A 15,352-nucleotide genomic window follows, 5' to 3' on the forward strand; every position below is an offset into this window, starting at 1 on the left:
AAATAGCTGGTACTCAGGACTTTCTTCAAGCTCAGCCTTTATATCAGCACTGAAATCCTCCGAAGGTCTGCGGTCAGGGCTTATCTGCAAATCTTCCGGAAAAGTCTGACCTGAACTGATAGAATGCTCCCCACCTTGCATCATTTGCCAGCCCCTGTCAGTTAATAGTCCTCTCTGAGGACTATGCTTGATTTGATCAACATTGTCCTCCTTGTTTGTAAAACTAACAGTATCTGTGTATATCTGTTCTGGGTCATTTAATGTTGCAGATTTAAGTTGATACTTTTCTTTATGTGAACTTTCAGCTTGAGTGAGATCGATTGCATGTGGTGCTAAAATATTTGTAGCACTGGCAGTGTTCGACTCCAAAAGCCCCTCTTGACTTTTCGAAGGCACTTTCCCTGACTGAAAAGCTTCCTTCAGATCTTTAACAGACATTTGTTCATTTTCAATAGGTTCAGTTGACTTTATGAATGGCTTAATGCCTCTGTCATCAGAGAATGTGACAGTCTTTCCAACAATTGCATTGGAAAATAACAGTGATTCTTTAGATGGATCTTTAAGTATGCCTATAGGCGGATTTCCACAGTCAACTTTGTCATCTCTTTGAAAGTCATTTTGACCATAAGAAATGTGGGTGCTTTGAATTTTGGGTTTTGTTGGAGATTCTAAAATTTGTTTAGTCCCTGTACTCCCTTCAAAATCCACTACGTCACTTGTTTGTACCGAATCACAAGAAGCCAAAGCTTTATGCTCAAAAAGACCTGACATGTTTTTTGATGGATCCTGGCCAGTCTGGAAAGCTTTCATCAGATCCTTAACAGACATAGTCTCTTCTAATCTTTCCGTCTGAGATCTTGGGGATCTAGGAACACGTGGAAGCTGTGGCATTTCACGCTCCATTTTTGTTTTTGCAAGCAATGCTCTGGAATCTTGAGCTGGTTTTTGGCTGCCTTCTTCTTCAACTTTGTCTTGCAAGGCTTTAACCCGGTCCTTTATTGACCCTATGGGAGTCTCAATGATACGAGGAGAAGCTGGTGGTTTTAATTGTGGCTCAATCACAAGGCAACTCTCATTCAAAAAAGCATCACCATCTAAAGATTCCTCAGAGCTCATCCTTTCAAGCTCTCCCTCAGAGCTACTATATCCAGAATGTTCTCGGTCTCTTAGCTTTCTCCGAATAGGTTTCTTGATGTCTGGTGGCCTCCGTTTGACATTACCCTTGACAACAAGCTGTTCATTGTTTTCTTGAACAATTTCCTCTTTTGAGTCATCCGTCGATGAAGCTTTAAGTTCCAATTTGGTGTCAATGACAAGGCATGAGTCTGTGTGTCTCATGTCTCTTTGATCTGAGGAGAGTCTAGCTAAAGTGGTCTTTGTCTCAACCCTATTTTCTCCATCTGACTCGAAGATTATTGAGCTATCCTCTTGTATTTGGTCTCTAGATTGGTTCCTTTGAGTCTCTCCAACCTTTCCATTCCTATTGTGGAGTTCATAGTTGGCCAAAGTTTCCTTTTCCTCATTCCGTCTAGAACTATCTGCATCTTGCTCCGTATTTGAAATGGGAATTTTTATGTCTGACATGTCAGAGAGAAGATCTGGACTTGCAAGGATTGCAGGGTCCAGCTGTTGACTTGTTTTTAATGAGAATGTCTCCATTGATTCTGATTCATCATCTTCAGTTAGAAAAAAATCATCAACAAAAAGGGGTAAAGAACATAGGGGACAAATGAAGTGGGGAGGAGAGACATCAGAAAAATCTTATCAAGACAATGTTGTTAACAGCTGGACTGAGTTTAAAGATCAGGGAAAGATTGACAAGAAAGAATAAGGAAGTCTGAAGAGACCAAAAGCTGGAAAACAGAAAATGATCCAGTGGAGTTCTCAGTCAACAGTGCAGCAGTAGCATAAGCAAAGCCGATATGACAACTTTATCAGGAGTTGGAATGCCTTTGATAATAAGTAACGTGAAAGGAAATGAAACAAATGCATTTGACAGAAAACAATTAAACATGGAAAACAAACAAATATTGAATGTAACAAGAACAGGAATGAAGACCCAATGAATAAAATTTTCTCAAGATTGCTATTGACATGGGGAGTCATGTCTGGCAAAAAATGAACCACATAAGAATAACAACTATTCATAACTGATTAATGAATTCCTTCTCAAAACTAAATTAAAAAAAAAACCCAAAACAAACAACCAAAAGAAACTGAAAGAAAGCCCTACTTCCCTTAACGGTTTTGATAAAAATCTGACTCTAGTTCTATGAATAATGCTAAAAATTCCACACTAGTACCAATAATACTGTTCACAAACTATACTCAAACCTAAATAGCAATAAACTAAATTGGTTTAATTACTAGACTATCTAAATAATAAGATAATTAATGCTAAATCCAATTTATAGACCTTAAAAATTATAAGGACAAAAGGATGCAAAGAAAGAGCCACTAGAGAGGAAAGTAGTAAAAGAGGACAGCCATAGCATAGGTACAAGTTAGTATAGCAAAAGAATAGAGCATGGGTTATTTGAATTGTAACATATCAAACAGTGTATATATTAGCACATCTGTTTTATATGTCAAGCACATTATGTCACAACCTTTATGTTCAGTTCTCTCACAGTCACAGTCATCATTATCCTTTTGTATTATATTAGTAAAACACAATAGTAGACATTAGTTTGTTAAAAAGGTTAACTGAATAAAAAAAATGGTATTAGGCATTTGGGATTATGTTTTTTTTTAATGAGATTTAGAAAGTAATATTTCGTATATGTGTAATCGAATATTTAAGAAAATACGACAATGTAACTTAAATTTAAGGCTCACTTACATTTCTTGTCACTCTTTTCACTCTGCGGGGAAAGTAAAAAAAAAAAAACAAGATAAGAAAATGACAAAAAGGAGTTATAACAGTTCATTCATTTTCCATTTCGCTTATCACCACACGAGACATGGGGGTGCTGAAGCCAGACAACTATGGGCAGTAGGTGGGGACTCCTCTGACTTGGTTTCCAACCAATCTCAGGGCACACTGAGACCAACAATCATTCACGCTCACACCTAGGGACAATTTAGAGTGCTCAACGAACCCACCGTGCTGCCCGTTATCCCAGTTATCAACAATAATTATTTTCCGTCTGACAGTACATCAGGAAGATTTTGGTTACCTCATCATCCATGTCTTGCTCTGAATCAGACTCCTACCCAAAACAAAGAAACAAGTATGTTCAGTAAGGAGAAATTTCACATAACTGATGATTTAAATTTTTCTAGACTGACCTTGGAATACGTTGGAAGAGTTATGTTAAGGTTGCAAATTGCATTGTGGTTTAGGCTGCGGTATGTGCGTGGTTCTTTTGCGAAAGAAAGTCGACCACACGGCTCCTGTGCTGTGTCCCTAATCTGTGAATCATTTAAGAAAGACCATTCACTTACTGAGCAAACTCATAGAATTCAGAAGTGTAAAACCATGTACATACTTTAATGAATAGGGCTAGTCGATTCTCTTTGAAGGCAAAGAAGCTGAAGACATGATGCTGTCCACTCTTGGTTAGGGGTACCAGGTTTCCAAAACAGTCAGCAAATATTGGTTTTCCCTCTAGAACCTGAGTTAATAAAAAAAATTGGGTTTTTAATGAACTTTTCCCAAAATAAACAATTGCAGGTTTCATTCCATGGCCAACATTTTCAACATTTAACAGTCAATTTAATCCATTTATTTTACCCCCCAATTTAGCATTTTTTTCCTCAACTTCCAACTTTCTATGATACCGCACCTCAACATCTCGGCTTCGTGCAACTTCCGTAAAGTTCTCTTGCTGTTCCAGTGTCTTGTCCATTTTGTCATCAGTCATACAGAAACAGCGCAGTCGTGCTTCAATGGGATCCAAGGTCTTGGCAAAAATGACAAACTTGGCCATGTACGGGACACAAATGATCTCTCTGTACAACTGAGAGCCAAAACTAACAGAATCCTGGACTTGCCGACAGTCTATCAGCCAGAATCTACAAATATGAATGGTACTTAGAGTTAATGACAGTACAGTTACCTAAGTTACCATGCAAATCATGTTAAATTGCACAGCATAAAAGATGAACTACTATACTTTACCTTGCTGAAACATTTGTGGTAAAGGAAACACACTGATTAACAAAAGTAAGAGGTGTAGAGCCAGTGATGTCTTCCCACTGAGCTGGTGTCGTCCCGCCTAAGACGAGAGAACAAAATTTCTTAGACAAAATAATAAAAAAATGAATGAATAAAACCCCAAAACTCGAAGACTTACCAGTAATACTACAAAGCAAACGTAAAGTTGGTGTCTCCCCACTATACACAGATCCGACACCATCATTGTTTACACTCTTGGGAATAGGGATTGTCATTGTGATTGGTTTATGGAACTTCCTTCTTCTCGGTTCAAGTGTGACAATTGGACTGAATGTCGCCTTGTTGCCAAGAATCTTCTTCACTAATTCAACTTCAATGGGTTGAGCCTGTGACATTTTCCCAAACACAATAATCAGCTTTTGAATCCCACCCCAAGTATGTCATGTTTCCGTCACAGACCTGTAGCCCAACACGGATCTTCTTTGTAAGGGCTCCCTCAGGGAAGACAGCCTGGACTTGAGGAACAAGAGTGCTACTCAGGACACCACCCTCTGGACCAATAAGATGGCTATCCTGCTTTATTCTAGACACCACGGCAAAATACTGTGGGAAGTCTCGTGTGATGATACGGCAGATTCTCTTTTTCTCAAGCTCCTCCGGGGAATCCAGCTCTATGGAAATCAAAGACACTCAACATAAACAACAGTAAATCTGAATTTCCTTGATATGGACAGTGGCAATGTAATTGTAAATAACATGAAAACTTAAAAGCATGGTTAAGTCTAAAACCATGTATAAGCATTGAAGATAACATTCATATTTTGGAGTGACTAAATGTCAAACCATCAGTGATTGGGTAGTTTTGTTTCCTTACTTTCATCCATTCCATTAAGTATCTGGTTCAGCTCCTCTTCTGTGAAATCACAATGGTGCTCCCTCCAATTTTCTCCTGTTTCACTCCTTAAAATAACCAACTCCCTCTCTGTGCCCCTCAGAGCAGCGAAATGTGGAATCTCAACAATAACAGGTCTAAAAGAAACAGAATAAAGTCGGTTAAGTATAAAGAAATATATAATCATAAAAGCTTAACAAGTATGTCATAGTTCATATCATAAATGATTTGAAGTTAGAGCTGCCTTTTACAGCAAAAAAGCAACAACCCGCTGATGAATTTTAAATAATAGTAGGTGCAAATCATGCAAAATAATGTTAAAAATATATTTTTTAATGATAAAAAAACGAATATGATATCACGGTGATAATTAAAGAATAAAACAAAAGCAACAAAACAAAACATTTTGCAGTGGTGCTTCAAATTTTTGTAAAGACATAATTTTACTCTGAAGAAACGTTATCTTATAGTCAGGGCTATGTGAAGTTTTCTTTCTTTTTAAATACTCGATTTAGTCACCTGGTCTAAATGTTTTAATGATGCAACAACTTAGAAAAAACAAAACAAAAGGAACCTAAAACAACAACAAAAAAATATAGGATCTTGGATGAAAACTGGGTCTTGGGGTATGCAGGGTAGCCCCCTCCTACCCGAGGAACTTTGTTCCTGGAGGACCCAGTTGCAGGATGCGACTGACCAGACTCTCGCCCTCATTCAGAGGGGGCGGAGCTGTGGGAAGGTGAAGCTTACTGATCCATTTGCAGCACAGGAAGGAGTGAAGAAGACAATATCAACACTCCAGCATAAAATCCCCTACTCACACTCCAACACCATGTCACAGTGACGCCACCAAACACTTACCCCAGAAACTGGGCTCCGGTAGGTCCCACTTCAATGATGCGACCTGCCAGCCCCTCGCCTTCCACCATAGGGGGCATGGAGGCCAAGCGGTGTCTCTTGACCAGCCTGCACGTCACTCTCGTAGGTGCAGAACACTTCCTTGGTGGCACGATGATTCTAAGGCCATTGTGGCGACAGCCGCGCATGGCTCCACCCCTTGCGTCGACCATAAAACTGACCAGAAAGCTAAAAGACAGGCACATGTCAGAATTAGCCCAAAGATTAGTGTTTACCACATAGGAGGACAGTTGGTTCAAGGCAATCCTCAAATTTCACTTGACTCAATATGTTAGTTGCAAGCAAGGCAAGCAAAGAACTTCACTAGCAGAAGAAAAAAAATCTTGGATCTATGGATATTATTATGGAAATATTTCATATGTAAAAATGTCATCTTTAATGATTGTAGTAAATATGTGTTTCAATTTAATCTAACTCTACACATCATAATGCATGACATTAAACTAAATCAGACAAAAGTAATAGCATAATATACAATATAACAAGCAACCCAAAGTACAATGAAGCTGATCAAACCCTGTACAATAAAAAAAGGCTTATTGTTAAATGATGATCTCAAAATGCAAATAAATACTCCGAATTATCCGACTTTAGTATTCTGCATATTAAAGGATTAGATATAACATCACAAAATACATCTGTAATTGCACAATCTGGGAAACACTTGTGCAAAACCATGCAATAGCAAACCATGCATGGATTAACACTGAAATGGGAAAACTTTAGTATTTTCCAAACAGATAAATATTTTTAGACAAATTTAGGAGCAGATAAGGAAAGAGACAAAAAGGAAAAGAGAAGAGTCAGAAGGGAAAACAATCTAAATTAAGAGAATCACCTGCTGTTGTCATGGTCTAGGCAAGGAGACGAACGGCTAAAAGCAGAATACAACAACACGCTATCACAAATCACAAAAAAGAAAATGTGTGCACACAGAAGCCACAAGACAATAGATAAGAGGATAAATATTTAAAAAAAAGTGATTTTTTTAATGGCCACAAACAATTATGAGAAATGTGTATAAGCAGCTTTATCTATAATACAAAAAGATATATATTAAACCAGTTCTTTTTGCATGTGTGTACTCCTACCCAGAATGCAGCAGACTGGAGGACAGCACAACATTATCCAGGTGCTCAGCCCCCCAGCTTAACCGGAAAGAGTCCTTATCATGCTCCCTTGATAGTGCTGACACCTAAAGAAAAAAAAACCAAAGTAATGTTTGTCATTTATTAATATTCACAAATTATGTCAGTGTATTATTTTCTTCTTAAATAGAATTTGTCCTCACTTGATGGCTGGTCATCATGTCCTCAATGAGAACACCATCCCTTTGATGGAAGCTTTGGTACTGGTGTCTGAATAAAATTATCCAAATTTTGAATGTGATTAATTACATTTGTATTGTTTAATCCGAGCAGGGTTTTGTCGTTGTGTACAGTCGAATTTAGCAGACCTGTCTAGGTTGTGGTTCATGTAGCTGAAGCTGTCCAAGTAGTGTCCTGGCAGAGAATCATCTCCAAGCTCTCGGAGATCCTCTGCTCTCAAGTACTCGCCTCCGTCGCCTGTCATGGTGTCCTCACCTGTACAAAAAGCACGTTTGTGGTCTCATTAAAAAGAAGTACGTAAATTCAATGCTACAAGTTGGAATGATTCCTCCAATACTGTCAACAGAACTTTGTATGTTTGACTCCTTAATGACAACTCCCAATATGACCAATGGCCAATCATGCTCTGACAAGCTTTTCCATTTCCCCCTATGTTGCAATGCTCATTTCTTTGGCGAGTGTGAGCAAGTGCTTATAATTGTTAGTAAGAGTTCAAGATTTGCCTTAAAAATAAGACATGTTAAATATTTTATAATAAGTAGGCTACCACATACCAAGAGGGAATAACACCAAAAACTGGGATTTATGTTAATATTAAGGTTTCTAAATGTTTAGGTATGTCAGAGAAGAATTGCATTCATTTTACAAACCGCTTATCCTCACAAGGGTCACAGGGTTGGGGGATGGTCTGGAGTCTGATTATGGGCACTGAATTGATGGCCAGCCAATGGCAGGGCACAAGGAGATGGACAACCATTTATGCATATACTCATACCCAGGCGCAATTTAGTGTCCAACCATGGATGTTTTTGGGATGTGAATTTATATGAAGGGGGGCATAACACATTAGTAAATTGCCAACACCAGGCGGTCAGTCAAAATGCGCCAATACCTTCCAGGATCATCCAAGCATCATCTTCAAACCCGAAAACTATGAAAAATAATGCTTTTAACATTACAGGAAAGGTGCACTGAGGAGATTGGAGTAAGTTGGTGATTATATGAAAAAATAAAACCTCACCTTCTTCATCAGAAACGTCAAGGATTTCTGTCATGGTCTCTGGGACGTTGAGTTTGTGTTTCTCTGTGACCGTCTGACATTAATGAGAGAAATAAAAATAATTAAAGGATGCATTTAGACAACTTAAAATGAAATACTGGACGCAATTACTGTTGTAGTAGTGATGACTTCCTCAGTGACCACTTTTAGTGTGTCCACCACTGAGATGTAACCCAGACGTCTGGCGATGGATAGAGCAGTGTTTCCATTCTAAGATGTGCAAATACTCTTTAGGGCTTTTGCTACAACATATTTAAAGATTTTTTTCACTTTTTTATCTTTCTCACCACTGTAGTAGCACTTGGTTTGGCCCCATTTTGCAGCAAAACATTGACAATGTGTGTGTTGCCTTGTTGTGCTGCTTGGTGGAGTGGTGTGTATCCATTCTACACAAACGGTAAGAAACATTTCCCATTAGGTTTTGTTGCATTTACAATGAAAACTAAAAAATAAGTAACCACATACAGGTCTTTGGAGCTTACCTTGGTTTTGGCATTCACAGTTGCACCTTGCTGTAAGAGGAAGTTGACCATTTTGGCATTTCCATAGTGACAAGCTACGATGAGAGGTGTATAACCAAGCTGAAAAGGAGAAAAGCACAGCACGTTATTGTCAGTTCACTGATTATGAATAAATATGTCACTGACATTATGTTATTTGATTATGCTCTTTTTACACTCAATCAAGTGCCATTTTAACACTGAGGAGGCGAAAATAAACTTGAATCAATTTAGGTGAAGGTGTATGGCAAGACATCTAAAAACGCAACAACAACAAAAGTAACTCGTATATTGATAGCCGAGCAAACATTATTATTAGATTCTTATCAGACATAAATCCTAGTCACATAATAAGATAATACACATTGATACAGGTGATCATATCTAAAATAATTCATGACAATTAGGTCATTTATGTCAGTTATATCCTCAAAAAAACAATGCCTATCATGCAATACATATGTTTTGTGTTCATACCTTTGTTTGCTGATCCAGATTCGCACCATGTTTAGCTAATACTTCTGCAGCACTGACCCTGTCTTCCTGTGCTGTGAGATGAAGAGGAGTCAGTCCACTCTGTAACACAAAAAGACACCTTAGGTCAGCTTTAAAAGCAATACTTTGTTGGTCATAGGTATATGCAAGGGCTATGTTTAGGGACCAATTGTGCAGTTTTCTATTACGCCACATAGGAAGAAGTAAAATATTAAAATGCCCAACTGCAAAGGTTCAACATATGCATTTAGAGCTTCAACAACAACAAAAAACATTTCCCATACCTTGGTGGCCGTGTTGATGTGAGCGCCTTTGTCTAGTAACAAGCTGGCCATCTCGGCATGTCCCTCTTGTGCAGCTAGGTGAAGAGGACTGACTCCCTGCTTAGTCAGAACATTGGTCTCCGCACCATACTGCAGTAGTGCTCTTGCAATGTTAGTCTGGTTCTTTTTTGCTGCAATGTGAAGGGGAGTGTAGCCATTCTGTGAAAATGAAGGTCAACATCAATGACATGATAACTTCATCACAAGTCAAGTTAAAGCTGTTTTAAGCTTTAAGCTCTTTTAAATAGATTGTGCAGCCCTATGCGTATAAAAATATCCACAGCTGTGTATAGCAACTATGATAGTTTTTAGGACCAATTGTGAAAATGCTCACCTTTGCAGTAGCATGAGGAGAGGCGCCTTTGTCCAGAAGCAGAAGCGCCACTTCTTGGTTATCGTAATGAGCAGCAACATGGAGTGGAGTTAATCCATTCTGCGTGAACAAGCATTTTGTGACAACTGAGTTGCATGGAACAATTGTTTGTCTACTGGAAATACTAAAACTAAATCTGCACAGCCACATAAAAATCAACTTTGATACAATAATCAGAATTGTTTTTTTGTTTTTTTATGTGGATTTTAACTCAGTAACTTTTTTCTTTCACTTTATGACACCAATTGTGTGTAGGTTGCTATATAATTACACCTGGCATACTTGTTATATTCATATCGATAAAACTGTTCAACAACACTATTGGGAGCTGTTTGTTATGTTATGACGTAGCTGGAAATCTTAAACAAAACGGGCGGTCTATATAGATGTTTTAACATTACAACTCTTAAACTATTAAAAAACATTCCAAATGAAGGAGGTAAAATGGCACCTTCCCTTCAACAACAGCAAATGTTCATCTCACCTTGCCTGTATCATCAGGAAGCGCTTTGCGTTGAAGAAGTAATTTTGCAACGTCAAGGCTTCCATACTTTGCGGCTACATGCAAGGGAGTAAATCCTTTCTGTAGCAGTGCAAAAACATAAAGACAAGTTATTTTTAGTCATCTTGTTACGTGTTAAAACTCACCTTGGTGCCCATTGAGTGTGAAGCTCCAGCCTCCAGAAGAACAGCGGCTGTCTCCACTTGGCCTTCTCTGGCTGAGATGTGTAAGGGGGTGTAACCATTGATAGTGGCAGCATCCGGGTGTGCCATGTGCTGGAGGAGCAGCTGGACAATGTCAGTTTTTCCTAAACGAGATGCAATGTGGAGGGGTGTTTGGTCCTCCTGTGATGAAATTGAGAAAAATGGCCGCAGATAAACAAAAACGTTGTTAGAAATGGGAATAGATATGTGCTGTACAGACACAATGCATAGTAGGTCCTAGTGTACTAGATGTGTATGCTTTTAAGGAGCTGAAATTTGAATGTTTGGTGCTGACTCACTCTGGCCATGGCATCCACCAGTGCCCCATTCCTCAACAAACAGCGCACCACCTCCATCTGGCCTGCTCGAGCCGCCATATGCAAAGCTGTCTCGCCACGCTTTTGACCAAAGGTAGAATGTTAATATGTGGGACAAAACAATTGGTTTAAAAGTATTAGGAATAAAGAAAAGCTAAATCATCCAGTGTATCCCTTGTTTTGAATCAATGAATATCTCATGGACTAACTGTTGTGATTAAAGGCTTTTTAAGGTTTTTACAATATTTATATACTGTAATTTCGTTTCTATTCTTTCTTGTACTTCCTAATAGGCCTAATATGGCTTTTTTTCATTGGGATTGGTTAAAAGAACCACTCTTTTTTTTACTAAGCTACAAAGACTAAGTACAATTAATTGTATCTTCCGTAATACAATGCTCCATGGGTGAAATCAACTGATGTAAATTTTGTTCCCCACCTCAGGTTTGGAATTCTAACCTAATTCTTTGCAATTTTTGTAAAGATACATACATTTAAGAAAAAAAACACCAAAAAGTACAACAATTCAAGTTAATTTTCATTGACCTTGTTTATCGTCTACAACTTACAATATTGCGGACGTCAGGAGAAGCCCCATTCTGCAGTAGAAGCAGGACAATGTTTAAATGACCCATGAAGGCAGAAACATGAATCGGCGTCAGTCCAGACTAAAAAAACAAAAACAACAACAACAACATGAGAACCCACTTTTCGAGGATCAAGATCAAGTGTTGCATAAAAATATCAATCTCAACAAATATTTAAATGAGCATATAACATTCTTGGCATTTCACCTCAGTAATGGCCTGGATGGATGCGCCATATTTCACCAGCAATTCCATCACCTTCACCCTATTCTTCTTACAAGCAATGTGTAGTGGTGTGAATCCATTCTATGAGTGAGAGAAAGTTATATTTCAAACTCGTGTGCCACTGTGTCATTTTATGTCCATTATCTATCTATGCATACTAGTGCTCTGGCATTGGGATTGGCCTTCTTATCCAGAAGCAGCTTGGTGACCCTGTAGTGGCCACAGTGGGCTGCAACGTGCAGTGCTGTGAGGTAATCCAGTGTGACATCATCAACAGGAGCTTTGTCCTGCAGCAGCAGCTTCACACACTCCACATGGTCGCCCTGGGCTGACATGTGCAGTGGTGACAATCCATTCTGCGGGTGGTAAAGAACATGTAGAATCATATTCAGTTAGTATATGGTCAACCATTACCATGATATTGGAAGTTAGGTCAAGTATTAATGGAGCAGATGTATTATTACCTTTGTTCTGGCTAGCATGGGTGCGCCTTTTTCCAGTAGCAGCTCCACTGCTGAATCATGTCCACTTCTGGCTGCACAGTGAAGAGGCGTAAGTCCATCCTAGAATGCCAAGCTTATGTGAGTAAAGGTAATTGACTTGAATAGAAAAGTGATAACAACAAAAATGGAAAAAGTACTCAATCAAATATATATCAGAATTATGGGTTTGTAGAATTTGGGAGCAAATTCAGATGAAATCTTTTTATTTTTTTGCTGCATTGATCAATGCATGTCCGTTTTTGTAACATTTTTGTTTGGTTGTGTGATGTGAAATTTGGTTGATTGAGAAGGTTGGGAAAATATAGGAAATATGCAGATTGTTTAGACAAGCAATTGGAAGACTCACTCGAGTTTTAGCGTCGATCTGAGCTCCTCGGTCCAACAGCAGGACTACCATGTTAGTGTTGCCTCTCTTTGAGGCTACATGCAATGGTGTGATTCCATTCTGACAAGAAATAGGAGAAAACATTGGGGAGTATATGAATATTCTTATAAAACATAGCATAATGTTTTAAGATTGAAGCATCTCCCCAACTCTCAGGCATGGTGTTGCTATATTACGATACTAGCTTCAAAATATTGTTTCATAATAAAAATGTACCTACTGTAAAAGAAAGTCAAACGCTAACATTTTAAAATTGGTCACTGTGTAATGACACAATTTCCTTAATTGAAGTTTGCACCATGCTTGAGCTTTAGCTGTTGAGTGAATACACACACAACCGAGCACCTTGATATAATTAAAGAAAGTGGAATCGGGCGGCTACCCTGGCTGTGAAGTCCACAGCTGCTCCTCTGTTCAGCAACAGGGTGGAGACATTCACGTTGCCATAGTGAGCTGCGATGTGCAGAGGGGTGAAACCACTCTGTTTAAGACAGGGGGGGTAGGGGAAGAGATGACAGGTAGGAAAGAAGGGGGGAGTAATGGTGGAAACAGCAGGTGAAAACAGGAGAACAACTTGCAAAAGAAATGAAAAGAAAGAACGCTGGTAAAGAACAGAAACTTTTTTTTCTATTGTTGTTGCATTACCATAAGGCAGCATGCTTAAAACAGACATATATTGAGGCAAGATAAAGCATGCAAAATAACACTTCACTGAATAAATGCATGCAAAAGTCCTTTCGTTATTGCCATACTGGTGAAAAAAGTCAGGGCGTATACGACAGTACGACACCAACAAACTGCACAAAGCGTCTACACAATGTAAATCTGCCTTCAGACAAAATGGATATTGATCCATATGAGCACTAAACTACAAACAAATCTAAAGTACAATAATTCTTCAGACGTTCACTCCTTACCTTCCCATTCTGATAGACATGGAGCAATTTGATTAAGAAACAGAGTTAACTTAAAGATCATAAAACACATTAGATATCATCGATCTTAGGTGTACACATGCATTGCTGGTCATGGAGGAAAAAAAGTGCGAGTAACTAAATAAGAATAATTATGTGAGCTGCAATTTTTTGTCAAAATAAGACTTTTTTTAGATACACCTGATAAAGTATTAAACATGCATTTTTTTTTGCATGTGTACATTACACAGTATGAGCCATGCAGGGGGTATGTAGTACATATAATTTTGGCATGCAAGAAGACAAAATCCTAAAGAGGGGAAAACTACAAAGCTGGAAGAGATGGTCAAATGAGATAAAAATGAATGAGAGTGGCGAGGAATGGCTTGGTGTACCTCGGTAGTTCTATTGACCATCATCTGGGTAGTAGGCAGAGGAAAATGGGAGGATAGGGTATTGGGTTGGTTAAGGACAGGACTTTCACCACTACATAACAAACAAGGTAAGTCAACTAGGTCACATTGGAAAAGGCAAGGAAGCAATTGGTAATGCAATTTGAAAATGTCCAATTCATAGGGAAAGGAAAAGGTGTGGATTCCTCCTTTGATTGGGGACAATGTCAAGGTTTCTTCATCGTTTGACATCCAGCCATTATTTCAGATCAGATATCCTATTAAAAATATCATCGCATGATTTTTCCATTAAGGCTATCAATTTCATTTCCTCCTATTAGTATTCCTCACTACGGTCCTCTTTTGTCCTACCATCTTTTCCCTACATATGGGTGGCTGAAAGCACTAGATAGTCATTAAGGATGATGGAACTGGTAAGAATTTCCCCAAATGATCATTTAAAAACATGAAAATCATGTAAAAGACTGAACGTGAATTAATATATAAAAATAAAGCCTGTTTGCAAAGATGAACATTATTCGTAATTAATAACAAAACATAATTAAAGATACGTTACCTAATTTGCCATTTTAAAAATGCATTTAAAAACAATTTTCCCATTGCAATAATGATCACCCAAGAAGAAGCTCTATGTCCCTGAAAGGTTGTTAACCGCCACTAAACACTTTCTGCATCCTGCTATAATTCCAACCCGGTGGCATGTTCTCACCTTGGACTGGACGTCAGCATTGTGGTCGTTCTGAAGCAGCAGCGCGGCTGACTTGGTGTCGTCCTTGCGGGCCGCAATATGCAAGGCGGGCAGGCGCACTTTGCCTTTAGTGTCGTGCTCCAGTAGAAGTGACACCACCGAGTTGTGGCCCTGCTGGAGTGCGATGGCGAGGGGGGTAAAGCCATCCTTTTAGGAGCACATAATTACAAGATATGAGAGGGGTGCAGAACATTAACACAAAATGAACATGTCAGAATGATCACTCAAGCAAAATATAGCTACAATTATAAGACCTTCGTTCAAATAAAGACTTTAAGAAAGGGATGTGTATATTTGTTTAATCATCACCCCAACTAAGCAACTGTTGTAATAGGTTGTTGTAAATATATATTTTTTTATAGTTTCCAACTACACATTACCTCTGTCGCAATACTCTGGTTTCCGTCATTTTCCAACAAGTATTTTACAACATCCAAGTGATTTTCTTGTGCAGCCATGTAAAGCGGAGTGAAGCCATTCTGTTTGGAAAGAGTGAATGTTTATTGTATTGTGACCATTCAAATAGCTCATAATAGACATTGGATT

The 15,352-nt window shown here is 38.6% G+C and overlaps 1 protein-coding gene across 1 annotated transcript in view; it reads right to left on the reverse strand.

Annotated features, from left to right (window-relative positions):
- The window catches only part of ank2a (ankyrin 2a, neuronal), a 47,874-nt gene that overhangs the window by 24,235 nt on the left and 8,287 nt on the right, over positions 1-15,352 (reverse strand). The window contains exons 5-38 of the mRNA XM_077719929.1: positions 15,187-15,285; positions 14,768-14,953; positions 14,041-14,064; positions 13,114-13,212; positions 12,693-12,791; positions 12,308-12,406; positions 12,002-12,199; positions 11,826-11,924; positions 11,601-11,699; positions 11,014-11,112; positions 10,658-10,855; positions 10,494-10,592; positions 9,971-10,069; positions 9,587-9,795; positions 9,296-9,437; positions 8,801-8,899; positions 8,606-8,704; positions 8,430-8,528; positions 8,275-8,352; positions 7,387-7,508; positions 7,222-7,288; positions 7,022-7,125; positions 6,769-6,804; positions 5,874-6,098; positions 5,663-5,761; positions 4,995-5,149; positions 4,580-4,791; positions 4,299-4,506; positions 4,124-4,220; positions 3,789-4,017; positions 3,492-3,617; positions 3,292-3,414; positions 3,180-3,212; positions 2,843-2,864 (exon numbers count right to left, since the gene is read on the reverse strand). Coding sequence (XP_077576055.1) covers positions 2,843-2,864; positions 3,180-3,212; positions 3,292-3,414; positions 3,492-3,617; positions 3,789-4,017; positions 4,124-4,220; positions 4,299-4,506; positions 4,580-4,791; positions 4,995-5,149; positions 5,663-5,761; positions 5,874-6,098; positions 6,769-6,804; positions 7,022-7,125; positions 7,222-7,288; positions 7,387-7,508; positions 8,275-8,352; positions 8,430-8,528; positions 8,606-8,704; positions 8,801-8,899; positions 9,296-9,437; positions 9,587-9,795; positions 9,971-10,069; positions 10,494-10,592; positions 10,658-10,855; positions 11,014-11,112; positions 11,601-11,699; positions 11,826-11,924; positions 12,002-12,199; positions 12,308-12,406; positions 12,693-12,791; positions 13,114-13,212; positions 14,041-14,064; positions 14,768-14,953; positions 15,187-15,285 — 4,081 coding nt within the window. The remainder of the gene's footprint in view (positions 1-2,842; positions 2,865-3,179; positions 3,213-3,291; positions 3,415-3,491; positions 3,618-3,788; positions 4,018-4,123; positions 4,221-4,298; positions 4,507-4,579; positions 4,792-4,994; positions 5,150-5,662; positions 5,762-5,873; positions 6,099-6,768; positions 6,805-7,021; positions 7,126-7,221; positions 7,289-7,386; positions 7,509-8,274; positions 8,353-8,429; positions 8,529-8,605; positions 8,705-8,800; positions 8,900-9,295; positions 9,438-9,586; positions 9,796-9,970; positions 10,070-10,493; positions 10,593-10,657; positions 10,856-11,013; positions 11,113-11,600; positions 11,700-11,825; positions 11,925-12,001; positions 12,200-12,307; positions 12,407-12,692; positions 12,792-13,113; positions 13,213-14,040; positions 14,065-14,767; positions 14,954-15,186; positions 15,286-15,352) is intronic.

The sequence above is a fragment of the Stigmatopora nigra genome, chromosome 6 (assembly GCF_051989575.1).
Source record: "Stigmatopora nigra isolate UIUO_SnigA chromosome 6, RoL_Snig_1.1, whole genome shotgun sequence".
Taxonomy (NCBI): Eukaryota; Metazoa; Chordata; class Actinopteri; order Syngnathiformes; family Syngnathidae; genus Stigmatopora; species Stigmatopora nigra.